General features: G+C 37.2%; 1 protein-coding gene and 1 pseudogene across 1 annotated transcript; both read left to right on the forward strand.

The window, feature by feature from the left end:
- Nucleotides 1-376: 376 nt before the first annotated feature.
- Nucleotides 377-1,304, forward strand: LOC110214496 (olfactory receptor 13C2-like). Its single transcript, XM_020995461.2, is given in 2 exon segments — nucleotides 377-795; nucleotides 797-1,304. Coding segments are annotated over 2 exon segments (927 nt in total).
- Nucleotides 1,305-16,171: 14,867 nt separating this feature from the next.
- LOC110214576 (olfactory receptor 13D1-like) lies at nucleotides 16,172-17,180 on the forward strand (annotated as a pseudogene).
- Nucleotides 17,181-17,308: the final 128 nt, after the last annotated feature.

The following is a 17,308-nucleotide window of genomic DNA, read 5'->3' on the forward strand; positions in this document are numbered from 1 at the left end:
TTCTTCCCTTCTCTAACACAGTGTATGAAGTAATATATAGCAACTGCCCCACCCCATACCTAAGTAAGTAAACTATAAGATAAAACTCATTTTAGTTGATCTTGTTGCATTTCCTATTCAGGTATTTGTGTTTCTTAATTTGCCCAGATTCATAGAAGTGGTGGCATTTCTGACTGGGAAGGTATTGGGTCTAGCACTAGAACTCTTACTTCAAGTACAGACATAAATCTGTGTAGTTCAAGATGAGGATGCAAAATGCAATCAGATCTAACCTCATTTTGGATACCTCACATGCACCACAAAAAATACTGTGTATGTGAATGTCCTGGGCCTTTCTCTGAGTTCTTAATGCTAAAAGTAAAAGAGAGATAAGAGAATGAATGGGGCAAATAAGACTCTTGTGCTGGAATTCTTTCTGCTGGGGCTTTCTAAACATCACAATGTTGAGATTGCTCTCTTTGTGTTATGCCTGGGGACATATTTAATCATCTTGCTGGGGAACTCCTCTCTCATAATATTGAGTATTCTGGATTCCAACCTTCACACCCCCATGTATTTCTTCCTTAGTAACCTCTCCTTCATGGACATCTTTGGTACATCCTCCTTTGTTCCCTTCATGTTGGTCAATTTCCTATCAGTCAGAAAAACCATATCTTTCCCAGGATGTGCATTACAAATGTATCTTACTCATGCTTTGGGAACAACAGAATGTGTGCTGCTGGCCATGATGGCCTATGACCGGTATGCGGCCATCTGCAATCCCCTGAAATATACAATCATCATGAAGATGAGAGTGTGTGCAGTTGGCAGCCCTAAGCTGGATAGTTGAGAGTGTAAATTCATTACTGCAAACAGTCCTTGCATTGAGGCTTTCCTTCTGTGGAAATAATATCATTGATCATTTTTTTTGTGAAATCCTGGCTGTCCTGAAACTAGCCTGCGTGGACATTTCCCTCAATGCTTTTGTCATGATGGTAGCAGTTACACTGGTCACATTGACTCCAATGCTGCTAATTCTCATCTCATATATGTTTATCCTTGTCACCATTCTGAGACTCAACTCAGCTGAAGGAAGGAAGAAAGCCTTCTCCACCTGTTCAGCACATCTGGCTGTGGTCATCATATTCTATGGCACCATTCTCTTCATGTACTCAAAACCCAAGGCAAAGGATCCAGATTCAGATAAACTGATTGCCTTATTCTATGGTGCAGTGACCTCCATGTTGAATCCCATTATCTACAGTCTGAGGAACAAGGAAGTGAAGGCAGCAGTGAAAAAGGTGATGTTCTCTAATAGACCTTGAAGCGTACACCATTGTTCTCTATTCTATACTTCCAATGCAAGAATAGAGATTCTACACTCAGAAATCATTGACATTATAATCAGTGTTGATATCCATCCCTCCACCCATGTTCATTCCAGCCCCACCATGTTATCTCCCTTGTCCTGTGTTATTCATTAAATAGAATGTTTAGAATCTTTAGAAAGGTTCTTTATAATAGATAGCTAACTCATTGTGAGGAGGGATCTTTAGTAATTTTATTCCCAGAATCCAGTACACTAATTGGTACATAGAAGGTGCTTGATAAATGCTCACTGATTGATTCTTTTCCATATTTTCCCCAAAGTCCAATATAAAGTATTTACACAAGGGATTAAAGGCCTTCTCCGTATTTTTAATATCTTGGGAGTATGTCCCCATGTGCCCCTCAGACTCTCCACCTGTTGCCTTTAACTCAAAAATAAGTCTGACTCCTGTACTCCTGCCCATGAAGGAGTTTTTCATTTGGATAAAGCCCCCTTCTCCAGAAAAAAAGGAATACCTGAAAGTGATCCTCCCCACTTGGCTGCTTCCTTCCATGCACGCTATCTTCTCTTACTTATCCATCACTATATGCTAGTCCAGAAGGGCTCCCACTACTTGCTGACCATCAATAAACTTCAAACATTTTGGCACTACTCTATATATATCCTCAATCTGATGGAATGAAAAAGGTATGTTTGAGAAGAAATACTTGCCCACTAAAAAGTGTCATTAGTCTGCAGGTTCTCAGATCTGCCTTTGATTTTCCAGAAACCTGAACAAACTAAACATTTGAAGATATGTAAGATTATTTTTCTACTATCCAAAATCTGACAGAAAATACTTTAAATGACTAAAGTCACTAAGCATTTTTCCATAGACCACAATTTTTATTTCTTTATACGTCATTGGCTGCTGCAGAAAACCTGATTCCAGAAAAATAGCCGATCTTCATACTTTGCAATAAATAAAACTCTGTTGACTGCATGACCAACTGAATGACCCTTCATGCTAGTAGTGCCTTTAAGGAAAGATCCTTTTCCCTATATCTGTCATGAGTCTGCATAATTTGGAGGCAGCATTTAAGAACACCAAGAAAATGGTTGGTTATACAAATATATATGTAGAAGAAAATGTGTCCAAAGTAAAATTGGCCTTATACACAGTAATAAAGTCTCAAGTCAATATGAATTACTGAAAATTGATGCATAAATTCATTAAATAAAAATTATTTTATTTATTTATTTTAGAATTAAATTTATGTTATAGATGCATGACATAGGGATTGACTGATATTTAGGGATTTGAGAACTCTCCCCAAGGGGAAGTTTCCAAGCCCTTCAAGCTAAATGACCAACACAACAAAATCTCATGAAGTTTTCCAGATTAGCACAGACCAAATTCGTAACCCTAAAAAGCAAATCAGCAACAAAAACAATAACTTCCTTGTTCTATACAATAAGACTCTCCAACCAGATGTGGGTGACTGCACAGGTGGCATGAAGCATCTACACAGTGATGATGACCCTTATCTTCACAGTCTAGACTGCTTCCCCATCGCTATCACACAACTAACAGTTCTGGGATCCTTAATGGTAGAATCTCCTGATGGTAAAATCTGCTTCTCCAGAGTTTCTCATTCCTTAATCTGATGCATCTTGGCATCCCAACTCTTGCTTCCACGTCTCTAAATAAGTTAATCTTCTTGTCTTCCTTCTCACCTCTGCTTCTTAAAATCCCTTACATCCTTCAAGGCTCAGGTTGTACGCCAGGTCCTATGGGAAGCCTTTCCTGATGCCCCTAGTTGTAAGTATTCTCCTTTTCTTCAAATTTTGTTTCTTTTTCTTATTTATTTACTTGCTCATATCCTCCAAGAGGAAGTAATCTCTTGAGCATAAGGACTGCTTTTCATTTCTGTCTTTGGATCTCAAGTCCCTAGTATGCTACCTTGTATAATGTAATTTTTAATTCATACTTGTCAAAAATAATTGAATCTTTGCCCTATGACAGATGAAATAGAATCTTTAAAATGGAGTCAAAAGAACTGGGTTGCAGGAGAAGCTAAGTGGTGCAGTGGATAGAACAACAGACCTGAAGTCAGGAGGATCTGAGTTCAAATCCAATCTCAAATACTTACTAGCTGTGTGACCCTGGACAAGAAACTTAACCCTATTGCCACAAAAAAAATATTTTAACAAAAAGAACTGGGTTGTGAGAAGAGATTAGAAGTAAATTCATATTGCAAGTATTATACTGCTAAAATCCCTTCTATAACATATCTGGTGGTGATCATACACTCTTTCCTTGAAGATCTCATTGAGAAGGAACACACTGACCCTTGAGGAATCCTATTTACCTTTTAAATAGGTCCAATTATTAGGAAACTTATATTCCGCTTACATCAAGCTGAACTCTGCCACTCTGCCATTTCCAAGCATTGTTCTGTCATCAAGCAAAGTCTAATATTTTCCTTCAAATGCTTCAAGACGGATGTTACGTCTGGACTAAGTTTTCTCTTCTCCAGGAAAAAGAAAAAATGAAAAAGCCATCCCCAGTGCTTAGTGTAGTGCCAGAAATATAGTAGGTGTTTAATGAATGTTTATGGACTGACCGGCTGAAATCAAAGAATCAGTTCTTTAGAGCCACCCTGTAACTCATTCTATGATTCATAGCAGAATCATAGGAATTTTGTGAGGGGGAACTCAAAGAGCACTTTGTCCTAGAAGTGAAGAAACAGAGATTCTTAGAGTGGAAGTATGATTTACCCAACATCATACATGTTATAAGCAACAGAGCTGGTATTCAACCCCATAAATTCTAAATCCAGATCAGTCATCTTTTGGGTGTCTCACACTTTAATCATCTTGGTGTTATTTACTCCTTTGTTTATTATTATCTTTTGGACATCTCAAATTGTGTGTCCCATAGGCATCTCTGACTCAATATGTACAAAGCACAACTCATTATCTTTTACCTCAAACCTGCCCTTCTTCCCAACTTTCCTTTTTAGCCTCAAGGTCACCACTATCCTCCCAATCACCCAGAATTACAACCACAGCATCATATTAAACTCTTCACCCATGCTAACACCACATATCCAAATTGCTAACAAGGCTTGTCAGTTCTACATTCACAAAATCTCTCTTATACATCTCCTTCTCTCCATTCATACCATCCTACCATCACCTTATCACTTCATGCCTTGACTATTCCAATAACCATCTGGTAGGTTTCCCTGCCTCAAGTGTCTTTCTGTTCTAGCTATTTTCCACTTAGCTTTAGGAAGATCACTTTGGTAGCTAAGTGGAAAATAGCTAGGCTGGCCCTGATGCCTGGAATGCTCTCCCTCCTCACGTCTGACACCTAGCTTCCTTCAAGATTGAACTAAAATCCTACCTTCTATAGAAGGCCTTTCTTGGTTTTCCCAGTTCCTAGCTAACTGCTAGAGCCTTCATTATGACATTATCTTCCATTACCCTGTGCATATCTTATGTATCCATAGCAAATTGCATGTTGTCTTCCTTCATTAGAATGTAAGCTCCTTCATAGCAGAGAGTATGTTTTTTTGCCTTTCTTTTTATCCCTAAGACTTAACATAATTCTTGGCATATTTAAGTACTTAAAAATGCTTGTTGACTAATTGCCGTCTGCTCTGGGACCATAATACAAAAAGCACAAAACAGAAGAATATTACCAATCTTCCATGTGTGTTAATAAAAATAAAAATAAAAATTTTAAATAAAAATCTAACCATTCTGGTAGTCTCAGCAATGGTTTGAAGTAAAAGGTAAAGAATTACTCTTTTGGGGGCAGAGCCAAGATGCTGGATTAGAGGCAGCAATCCAGATGACCTGTCTCAACATTCACCTCCAAACAACTTTAAAATAACACCTCAAATCAAATTTTGGAGTGCCATAGCCAACAAATGGTGAGAGCAAGACATTTCTGTGGCCTAAGAAAACTAAGGTGATATGAAGGAGAAGTCTGTGACACCTGAGTGTAAGCATGTCCAGATGTGACACACATCGTGTGGCTGCAGCAGAAGTAACTTCAGTAGTTCTCAGCCCAGAGGCAGTAAGGGGGTCAGAAAACTGGCCAGAAAGATATTACAGTGGACTCATTGCCAGTACTGGGTATACCTGGCACTTATTAGCAACTCTACTGCTCACATATACTTCTGGGCTGCATTTGCAGGGAGAAGAATGCTTGTGGTTGGTCACAAGGGAGCAGGAGCCCTTGTCACAGTCCAAGGCCAAGAGAATTGATAATGCTTGCAGTTTTAGGGGAGCAGAGACCCTTCCTAGGTAAAGTCCAGGGTGTAGACCAGGAGATCAAGGCAATACCTTTCCCCAGATCATAACACTTTGAAAGCTCTGAAAATTTGCAGACCCCTAGAATTACCTCTGAAAACAACGGTACAAAAAAGCTTGAATTTGGGCACAATGCCTTCCCACCCCTAGGTGAGCAGGACTGTAACATACAGTAGAAAGTCAAGAAATAGGCTGGAAAAGTAAGCAAACAACAACAAAAAAAGAATTTGTCCATAAAAAGCTACTTTGGTGGCAGGGAAGACCAAGTCACAAACTCAGAAGAAGACAAAAATGCAAAAACAGCAACAAACAAAACCTAAAAGAAAAATGCTAATTGGACTCAAGACAGAAAGAATTCCTAAAAGGCATAAAGGAAAAGATGAATGGTAGAGGAAAAAATTGGGGAAATAAATTAAAGTGAGGCAAAAAAAATTATAAAAAGAAACTTAACAAATTGGTAAAAGATTCACTGAAAAAAAAACTCCTTAAAAACAGAAAGGGCTGAGTGGAAAAAGAGATACAAAATCTCATTGAAGAAAATAATTCTTTAAAAATTAGAATTGGGCAGTTGGAAGCTAATGATTCTGTGAGACATCAAAACATAATAAAACAAAGTCAAAAATTAAAAAATAGAAGAAAATGTCAAATATCTCACTGGAAAAGCAACTGACTTTGAAAATAGAAGTGAGATAATTTAAGAATTATTGGACTACAAGAAAGCCATGTCCAAAAAAAAAAAGAGCCTAGACATCATATTTCAAGAAATTGTAAGGGAAAACTGCCCTGATATCTTAGATCCAGAAGGTAAAATGGAAATTGAATGAACCCACCAATCACTTTCTGAAGGATATCCCAAAATGAAAACTCCCATGAATATTATAACCAAATTTCAGAGCTCCTAGGCCAAAGAGAAAATATTGCAAGCAGTCAGAAAGAAACAATTCAAATACTGTGGAGCCACAGTCAGGATCACACAAGATTTAGTAGCTTTCACTTTAAAGGAATGTAAGTCTTGAAATATGGTATTCAAAAAGGCAAAGAAATTAGGATTGCAAGCAAGAATCACCTATACAGCAAAACTGAATATAATTCTTCAGGGGAATAAATGGATAATTAATGAAGTAGAGGAGTTTCAAGCATTCCTGATGAAAAGACCAGAGCTAAATAGAAAATCTAACACTCAAACACAAGACTCAAGAGAAGCAGAAACAGATAAATATGAAAGAAAAATCTTTTAAAAAAAGAAAAAGAAAAATCTTAAGGGACTAAATAATGTTAAACCGTTTTATATTCCTATATGGGAACTAAGAACTCTATCATTATTAGGGCAGTTAAAGGATTTTACAAAGGCAGAGGTTTAAATGTGAGTAAATTATATTAAAATTGTCTCCAAAAAATGAAAGGGGAGACAGAGGGATGAGCTCAGAGAAGGAGGAAGGGGGAGATAGAATGAGGAAAATTTTCTCAAGTAAAAGTGGCACACAAGGATGAGCTTTTACAGTAGAGGAGAAAAAGGCAGTAACAGGCAATGCTTGAACCTTACTCTCATTGGCTAAAAGAGGGAAGAAATGTGTGTGTGCGTGTGTGTATGTATCCATGTATGTATATATACACATATATGCATACGTGTGTATATACACATACTTATTTATGTATAGAAATCTATCTTATCTAGCATGGTGAAATAGGGTGTGAAATAGAAGGGTAAGGAATAAGATCAAAATTATTAATAGCAGTTCTTTTTATAATAGGGAAGAATTGAAAATTACAGAGGTGCCCATCAGTTGGGGAGTGAGTAAACAAATTATAGCATATGAATGTAACAGAACATCATTGTGCCATCAGAAAATGATGAAACGGATGCTTTCAGAGAAACCTGGGAAAACTTTTATGAACTGATGCATAATGAAGTGAGCTAAAGTAGGAGAATACACAAAAGAAAAAACTATACAAACAAGACAACAATATAAAGGCAAATGCATCTAAAAGACTTTAAAACTATGACAAATGGAATGACCAGCCACAATTCTAGATGACTGCCCACCTCTGGACAAAGAGATGATGGACTCTAAGTACAGAATAAGGCATTTTTGGACATGACCAATGTGGGAACTTGTTTTCCTTAACTATGAATATTTGTCACAAAGGTTTGTTTGTTTTCTGTGGGAAGAGGGAAGGTGAAAGAGAAAAAAAATAAACTGTTTTAATGTAAAAAGAAATTTCAGTCAGCAGAAAGTTTTTACTAATAATCTGACATTTCCTGAACTCTGATTACAGATGAGCACTCTTCCCCTGTTGATAAAGTCTCTAGCTTGGTCTCACTGTCTTTTTCCTGGGTTTCAGCTCTCCCCTCATGAGGATCAGCAGAGCTGTAGAGCTAAGCACCACCGCTGAGGAAATCCCTAGGCTCTTCCAAGTTGTGAGCTGCTATCTTGAAACTATACCTCTCAGAAACCCACATACCCAGGTTTCTGCTTGCAGGTCTCCAAACACATTTCCCTGCTTACAGGGTTTCATCTTAAAGCCATTCACAAAAATGGCAATAATAGCAATTGCTTACATTTCCAAAGCACTTAAAAATTGACAGTGTCCTTCCCTTGCAAATTAGTTCATAGTTTTAAAACTGGCAGGAACCTGATGTGCTGGTAAATGTTTAACAACCGGCTTTCTTGAGGGAAATGTATGCATGTACACTTTTAAATTTAATCTACATTATTAACATTTTCTCCCTTTCTTTCTTACCTGTAGAGACAATCAGCAAAACAATAAATCAAGCCCTGATTTGAAGGATTTGCAGATTTCTAAGGGGTAAATAAATGTTGGTGCTTAAAATTTAACAAGCTCTCTGTTGGAGATGGCTCCAGCACACTCCTACTTGTAGGTAATCTGTTCCTGTTCTTTGGTTTATGCCTGAGGGGGGAAAAACAAGCAGAAAAGTGTGAACCAGCTCAGAGCCTTCCAGAATTCCCATTGGGCTGAAATTTTAACAATGGAAAACAAAACCTTTTTTAACATAAAATATCCAGAAAATGTGAATGAAGACAACAAGTCATCAAGCATTTATCAAACACTTACTATGTGCCAAGCACTGTGTTGATTACTGATGATACAAAAACACAAAAGGAGGGAAAAACAGTTCCACTTTCAAGGAGCTAACAGTCTCATAGAGAAGACATCAAGCATTTATGTAAAAACAAACCATAGGTAAGACAAATTGGAATTAATTTTAGGAGGAAGAAGCTAGGATTAAGGGAAAATAGGGAATGGCACTAGTTTAAAGGTGAACTAATCTCATCCATTACTAACTTTAATTCACTAACTGAATTGTATTTTAAATTAAATACTCTAAAAGAGGGGGTTTCATTCTGGAGTCTCTGAACTCCATATTTTAAAAAACATTTTGATAAATATTTCAATATGACTGATTTCCTTTGTAATCCTATGTATTTTATTTTATGCATTTAAAATTAAGCATTATCCTGTGAAGGGGTCCACAAGATTCACCAGACTACCAAAAAAGGGCTTTAGAACAACTCCCCAGTTTTAAAAGATATGTCACAGAACAATACACAACTGACAATTGTATACTATGTTTAAATACATTTTTAATCCCTGAATAATTTAATCATGGGAGAGCTAAGAGAGAAGGCTTAAGAAACACTTTCCCTAAAATCTTAGAAAATCTTTTTCTGAATAAGTAAATATAACAAAACATTTAACTAAGACCATTCTACCTCCCAGGAGCAGTAACTTAGTATGAAAGAATAACTAAAGTACTGGAGAAAAATAGCCCAAAAACCAAGTGAGATTAATTGGGTATCTGAGAGACGCTATTCCTAGAGCACCAAAATGTTACTTTCTATAACCTTCAGAACTCCAACTTTAAATTGTTCTGGGACTAAAGAAGTCCCTAAGAGCATGAGAAGTTATAAATAAAGTAGTTTTAGTGGTTAGTCCAAAGGAGTTTATTTTAAGGTACGCAAGGTATGGTGAATATAATCATGGAATTATCAGGCATCATTTATTTCATACTGATGAACTTTTCACACATTTAATGAGATCTTTGCTTAATCTGAGCAGCTTGAAAATTGGATATCAACCTACTCCATGGTTACAATTTATCTTAGTAATGTCGTATGTAATAAAATGTTGTACAGCCCTAGGTCATGTTCACTCACAGTGGTCTCTAAATCTACCTTCCCTATTTGTTCCATCATGACTTATCCTAGTTTCTTGTGGACCCTCGGCCTGTGAGTGCATAAGGCCTTGCTGATCAGCATGGTTGCATTTTTGATGCAACAATTAGCACCCTCAGCAAACACATTCTCCTGTTTTCTCTTTAGGCAAAACCAATGTGAATGGAAGCAGCTCTTCCTGACGACTACAAATGCTTTTGTTCAGCCTTGAAGATTGCAGTAGCTGTCTCTGGTCATGAGTAGTTTAGGAATTGAGGTAAGTAATCTGGATTCAAGCTTTTATTTTTTTTTTTAAGAAGAGCGCTGAGTGTCAATTCAAAAAAAAAGTGAATCCCTTCTACAACATTCTTGAATGAGTGGTCAATTAGCTTCTACTTTAAACCTCTGATGATGGGAAATGCACTACCCATTAAGGCAGCTCATCTCATTTCTGGTAACTCTAAAAATATTTATTATTAACAGTAACAGCAAGAACAACAATGCCTAATAGTAATATATATGATCATATGATTTTCAAATTAACCCTGTGATAAAGTAATCATGATTCCCAGAAAATCTTTTCTTCAAACTGTCTTTTTTTAAAAAATATGTTATTTTTAATTCAAACAAGCATTTCCATAACATAGTATAATAAGAAAAAGATGACTTCACATGAAACTGCAAATCTACCTCATAAAATTTGCTATTACCTCCAAATATACAACAAAGATATTGTGTAATATTTTTTCTTTTATTTTCTCCTCCCAACCCAGAGATGGCTACCATTAGACATATACACATACATATGTTATTCTATACATACTTCTATTTATCAGATCTTTCTCTGTAAGCAGAGAACATCTTTCTTCATATGCTCTTTACAGTTAATTTGGGCATTTATAATAGTTAAAATAACTTATTTGCTCAAAGTCATTCTTAAAACAATATTGCTATTACTATATACAAGGCTGTCTTGGTCCCGTTCACTTCACTCTTCATCATTTCATTTAATGCAAGTCTTTCCATGCCATTCTAAGATCAATGAGTTCATCATTTCTCATAGCACAGTAGTATCACATATTATTATTCATATTATTCAGCCATTCTTCGGTTTATGGGGATCCTTGCAATCTCCAGTTCTTTGTCACCACAAAAAGAGCTGCTATAAACATCTCATTCACATTCCAAGTCATAATTACTGGTGAATTTCCCTCCATCTTATTTTTACTCATTATTTTCTTTCTCAACCTTTCTTTTTACACTATCCCTTTTAACATATCTTCTCCACCCACCCTCTCACATACCACTTCACTCACCCCTCCAAGTGTCCCCGATCTTCTCCTCCCTCCCCATCTCAATCCACACACCATTCTCAACGTCCCTTCTGCATCCTTTCCCTTAGTTTTCTTACCTCTCTGCATGTTCTACCTTATTGCATAGTACTCCCCCTATATATATTTATGTTCCACTCAGACTGACTAGTCATAGGATTATACATCTATTGCTGGAAGAGACCTTGGAGGTAGTCTAGTCCAATGACTTCATTTTACAGAAGAATAAACTGAGGTTCAGAGGGGCTAAGTTACCTATCCAAGTTTGTCATTGTTCAGTCTTTTTTTTTTTAGGCAATTGGGGTTAAGCCCAGGGTCACACAGCTAGTAAGTGTCAAGTGTTTGGTCTGAGGTCAGATTTGAACTCAGGTCCTCCTGACTTCAGGTCTGGTGCTCTATCCACTGTGCCACCTAGCTGTCCCATGTTCAGTCATTTCTGTTGTGTCTGACTCTTTGTGAGCCCATTTGGAGTTTTCCTGGCAGAGATACCGAAGTGGTTTTCTTCTTCAGCTCATTTTACAAATGAGGAAACTGAGGCAAATGGGGTTAACCAATTTCCCTGGGGTCACACAGATAGTATCTGAGACCAGATTTAAACTCAGGCCTTCCTGACTCCAAGTCCTGCTCTCTATCCACTATACTACCTAGGAAGGTAGTAAGTAAAAGAGATGGAATTTGAACCCATGTCCTCTGACTCCACAGACAATGTGTTTTTCCCCCCTCATTGCTCAGCCTCCCCTAAAGTGTATTGTAGATGTCCTTGATGGAGCACCAGGATTTGAATCCAGATCTTTTTGACTCCTAGTTAAGCATTCTTTCCAACATATCAAATTGTCTCTGTTTTAGGAAGTCTGCCCTCATTTTACACCCTAGGGGAATGAGCACAGAACATGGTGTTAAAAGACCTGGGTTTGAATCTGGGCTCTGAAGCTAATCAAACTAAGCTAACTGTTTCAAAGACACTATAGTTGAATCCAGTTGATTTCCAGCAATATTTATACTAGCATCCTTTTCAACTTGTTTTCAAGTGCAACACAGTTTTTGTATAAGCTCAAAGAAGTACCATTAAATAACAGGGAAGCTTTAGAAATAGAATATTATAGTAAATGTGAGTCATTGTTATTAATCATGTGGCCTTGAGCAATTCAGTTAATTTCTCTGATTCTCAGTATTTTCATAGGTAGAATAGGAATAATAACATTTGTATTGCCCATGCCATGGGAATGTTTATGAAGAAAACACTGTAAAATGCTGTAAGTTTGGGGTTTGGGATTTTTTTTTAGAAAAGTAAGAAGGCTAATTTTTATGTCCCCTAGAGTGAATCCAAAGTACCTCCTCAGAAAGTGACTTTGAATACAGTCATAAAGATTTTAGATATCCAAAGAGCTCCATGGACATAGCGGTATAAATTAATGATGCCAAATAATGGAGATGAGTGTCAAAGAAATCATCATTTGTTTGCACTCCCAGTTTCTTCATTTTTTGATCCTCTGAATGACTGGGGGTGAAAATGAACTTTTGTTCAAGTATTTTCCAATCTTCTCTCCTATTTTAAAGGCATTTTCAGGCCTCTCCTGACTCAGGTCTCTGTTTTTCTACTTAGGATATACCAAGATACATTGTTTGATCACATGCCAAAATTCTACTCTCCTTGACAAATTGATGGAGGATAGGCCTAAAATTGTTTTAATTTCACAAATGAATAGTACAACACAGCTAGAAAGAACTTAGAGTCCATGCAGTACAAGCCAGTGATTTTTCAGAGAAAGATATACAGGCCCACAGAAGGAAATGACTGAATCAATGCCATACACTAATCAGTAGCAGATTGAGAGTCCTCTTAAAACCAATTTGTGTGTCTATGTTGCTGGAAAATTTCATTGTTGACAACAGTTAGGATTGCATTAACTCAAATTCATTTAGGACTGAATTTTATTTCAGTTTTACAAAGTACATTCATAAGTTTATGTGAAATAGAGCATCCCATGAGGTAACTGATACTGAAAAGGGATACAGTTAGTATGAGAGGCAGCAGGGGGGCAGTAAAGAGCACAATGGATTTGGAACCAAGAAGTTCTAGGCTCAGATCTCTTCCTAGACTCACCAACTGTGTGATCTTGGCAAGGAACATAACCTCTCTAAATTTCTTCATCTGTAAATGGAGATGATAACAATCTCAACCTTACAGGATGTGGGGGAACACCAAAGTAGGCAAAGTATATTGTAAACTTCAAAGTGTGATATAAATGTTAGCTAGGCATGGTAGCATCAGCAGAATTAATAGTGATAATAAGAGCAAAGCAAGAGCCTCTAAGACTTTTTTCTTTCTTCTTTCTTCTTTCTTTCTTTTTCACTTACTCTCCTAGCTTTCTCTTTTCTTTACTTCCTTCTTTACTTCTTCCTTCTTCCTTTCCTTCTTTTTTCCTTCTTCCTCCCCTTCTTCCCTCCCTTCCTTCATTCTCCCCTTCCTTATTCCTTTCCTTTCTTCCTCTTTTCCTCCCTTTCTCTTTTTGCCTCCCCATCCCTCCTTTCCTCCTTCCCTTCTTCCTTCTCTTCCTTCCTTTCTTCCTCAGACATAAAAAAATTCCCAAAGGAAAAAACTGAGAACTAGATGGACTCACAACTTAATTCTATCAGATATTCAAATAATTAATCTGAACATTACACACACTGTCTGCAAAAAGAGCAAAAGAATAGATCCTACTAAACTCCTTCCATGACACAAATAATATGGAGCTAGAAATGATCAGATTTGGCAACTGATTGGATATAGAGAAAATGAAGAATTCAGGTTGACTCTGAGAATACAAACCTGCATGATTAGAAAGATGACCAGAAAGCTCTCAACAGAAATGTTGGGGAGAGGGGTGAGGTAGGGAGGAAAAATAGTGTGTCCTATTAGTTAACAAGGCACTCTATCAGCATCGTGGTGGTTGAAGAAGACGGATTAGAGAAGGAAGGACATAAAAATGAATGAGCGTTTATTAAGTAGTTCCCATGTAGCAAAGCTCTGTTCTAAGCTATGGAAACACAAATACAAATTAGACTGACCTCTAGAAACTTGTACTATAATACGAGAAGACAACATATAAAAGGGGGACTAGAAATTGCAGAGGTGGAGGGGAATGCACACAAAAGTATGATTTGGGAACAGGTGACTTAGGGGTCTGATTCTGGGAAAGAAAAGACAAAATTTTACCTATCAGAGAACAGGGTCCTAATGGCAGAGCCCATGTTCTGATGGGAGGAAGATAGGGAGGTCAGCCTGAGTACAGGTGGAACAGTTTTGAAAATAAATAAGACATGATCCCTGGCGATGAGATACTTAAAAATAATCTAGTTAGGGAAATGAGACAATCATACCAAATAAAAAACAATAGCTCCATTATACAAAACAATATGTAATAAGTATCAGAGCAGAAAGTAGTAAGTTATCATTATCAGAGATACAAATAAAGAATAGTCATTCGGAGGAATGACACATTGCTGTTTATTGGAGGGGAGAGGGTGGAAAACAAGAGAAATCTTCATTGAAGAACGAGCATTTGAATTGAGCTTTAAAGAACAAATAGGATTTAAAAGGACAACAGTGAAGACAGGAGAAGAGGATTCAGGGATTGGGAGACAACATTCCAAAAGGAGGGAACAGCATAAGCAAAGATTCAGATGTGGGAAGGAAATGTCCCAAAATCCAGAAAAAGTAGTCTAGTCTTTGGTTTGTTTCTTTGTTTTTTTTTTCCTGGAGGTTAGGACATATGAAGGTAAGTCGTCAAATGTGTGCTCCTGGACAGCAAGACTATTTTTTTTTCATTTTTATTTCAAGCATCTAGCATCATACCTTGCATATAGCACTTAATAAATGCTTACTGAATTGAATGTAATTGAATTGGGTATTTAGGAGACAATGATAAAAAAAGAAAGGTTTAGGAAGGAGGAAGAAAAATTTGGAACTCAAAATTTTGTACAAGTGCAAGTTAAAAATTGTATTCACATATAAGTAGAAAAAAATACCATTTTAATTAATTAATTAGATGAAAAGTTTTGTTTTAGGTTGCAGGAGGCAAAGGGATATCACCGAGAGTTTATGAGATGGATTGGGGGGTAGGATAGAAGCAACAAATATAATTTTCAATTGCAATTATGCCTATGGTGAGGTGGGAAGAATAGAAACAGATACGATTATGAAGAACATAAGCAGAATTTGTAGATAATCATTAAGTGAATCATAGAGAAGGAAGGAATAAGCTTAGCATACACAAAGTGGATGCTAAGAATTCCTAGGGTTTTTCAGGTCTTACTGGAGGAGAAGATTGAGGTACATTAACTTCTGGTGCTATCAACAAACTAAATCATGGCTTCTATTTTCTCTTCACAGAGACAGTGCTCATTTTCCTAAAAAGATAATGTGGAATTCTGTGAATGGTTCTTAACACTCTCTAGCCTGCCAACCCTTAATGGAACAATGAGGATATCGAAGATCTGAACAATGGTTGATCTGAATTACCCAATGGAAGCAAATACATGTGCAGCCAAAAAAGACCTTATACAGTCAAGGGACCCCTATGTGGCCAGTCATTTTCTAAAAGAAAAATCATTCATTCTTGCCCCCCAAATTATCTCTTTCCCTCTTCCCCCATAATCTTAAGCATCTAGTAATATATAGCAGCTGCCATCCAACAATAATAAGCAAGTGAACTTGGAGAAACATTGAAAACACCTAAACACTTCACAATATGATTGGGGAAAATCAGTATTTGTTACACAATTTCACTGCCTTCGTAGAAGTGTTAGTATTTGGGACCAAAGCAGCAACAGTTAAAACACAGGAATCATCTTGCAGGGTTAAATTGTAGCCTAGAACATGTCCTCGATTTTCAGATGAAAATAATTTGTATAGCTTTAAATGAAGATATGAAATGTAACCAGAAGAGTCATCCCTGTTTTAAACAGCTACTTAATAGGGCAAGGAGGATTTTATTTTAAGGAATATTTGAATTTACCTTGTGCTTTTCCAAGTAGTTAATGCTAAAAGTAAAAGAAAGGATAAGAGAATGGATGAGGCAAATCAGACTCTTGTGCTGGAATTCTTTCTGCTGGGGCTTTCTAAACATCACAATGTTGAGATTGCTCTCTTTGTGTTATGCCTGGGGATATATTTGATCATCTTGCTGGGGAACTCCTCTCTCATCATGTTGAGTATTCTGGATTCCAACCTTCACACCCCCATGTATTTCTTCCTTAGTAACCTCTCCTTCATGGACATCTTTGGTACATCCTCCTTTGTCCCTTCATGTTGGTCAATTTCCTATCAGTCAGAAAAACCATATCTTTCCCAGGATGTGCGTTACAAATGTACCTAACTCTTGCCCTGGGAACAACAGAGAGTGTACTGCTGGCCATGATGGCCTATGACCAGTATGTGGCCATCTGCAATCCCCTGAGATATACAATCATCATGAACATGAGAGTGTGTGTGCAGTTGGCAGCCCTAAGCTGGATAGTTGGGAGTGTAAATTCATTACTGCAAACAGTCCTTGCATTGAGGGTTTCCTTTTGTGGAAATAATATCATTGATCATTTTTTTTGTGAAATCCTGGCTGTCCTGAAACTGGCCTGCGTGGACATTTCCCTCAATGCTTTTGTCTTGATGGTAGCAGTTTCACTGGTCGCATTGACTCCCATGCTGCTCATTCTTGTCTCATATATATTTATCCTTGCCACCATTCTGAGACTCAACTCAGCTGAAGGAAGGAAGAAAGCCTTCTCCACCTGTTCAGCACATCTGACTGTGGTCATCATATTCTTTGGAACTATACTCTTCATGTACTCGAAACCCAAGGCAAAGGATCCAGATTCAGACAAACTGATTGCTTTGTTCTATGGTGCAGTGACTTCCATGCTGAATCCCATTATCTACAGTCTGAGGAACAAGGAGGTGAAGGCAGCAGTGAAAAAGGTGATGTTCTCCAACAGAACGTGAAGCATATACCATTGTTTCATGTTGGACTTCAAACATACGAAAATTACAAAGTATATATTCAGAAATCACTGACATTGTTACCAAGAAGCTTTCATTTTGTTCATCTGTGAACGCAAAAAATTTGCTTTTTAAAATATTTCTAGTTTGACCTCTGCGATCCTTGGTTCACGGATGTAGATTGCATATTTTCCTATAAATAGATTTGCAC

This window comes from Phascolarctos cinereus, unplaced genomic scaffold (genome assembly GCF_003287225.1).
Source record: "Phascolarctos cinereus isolate Bilbo 61053 unplaced genomic scaffold, phaCin_HiC Scaffold_4;HRSCAF=312, whole genome shotgun sequence".
Lineage (NCBI taxonomy): Eukaryota > Metazoa > Chordata > Mammalia > Diprotodontia > Phascolarctidae > Phascolarctos > Phascolarctos cinereus.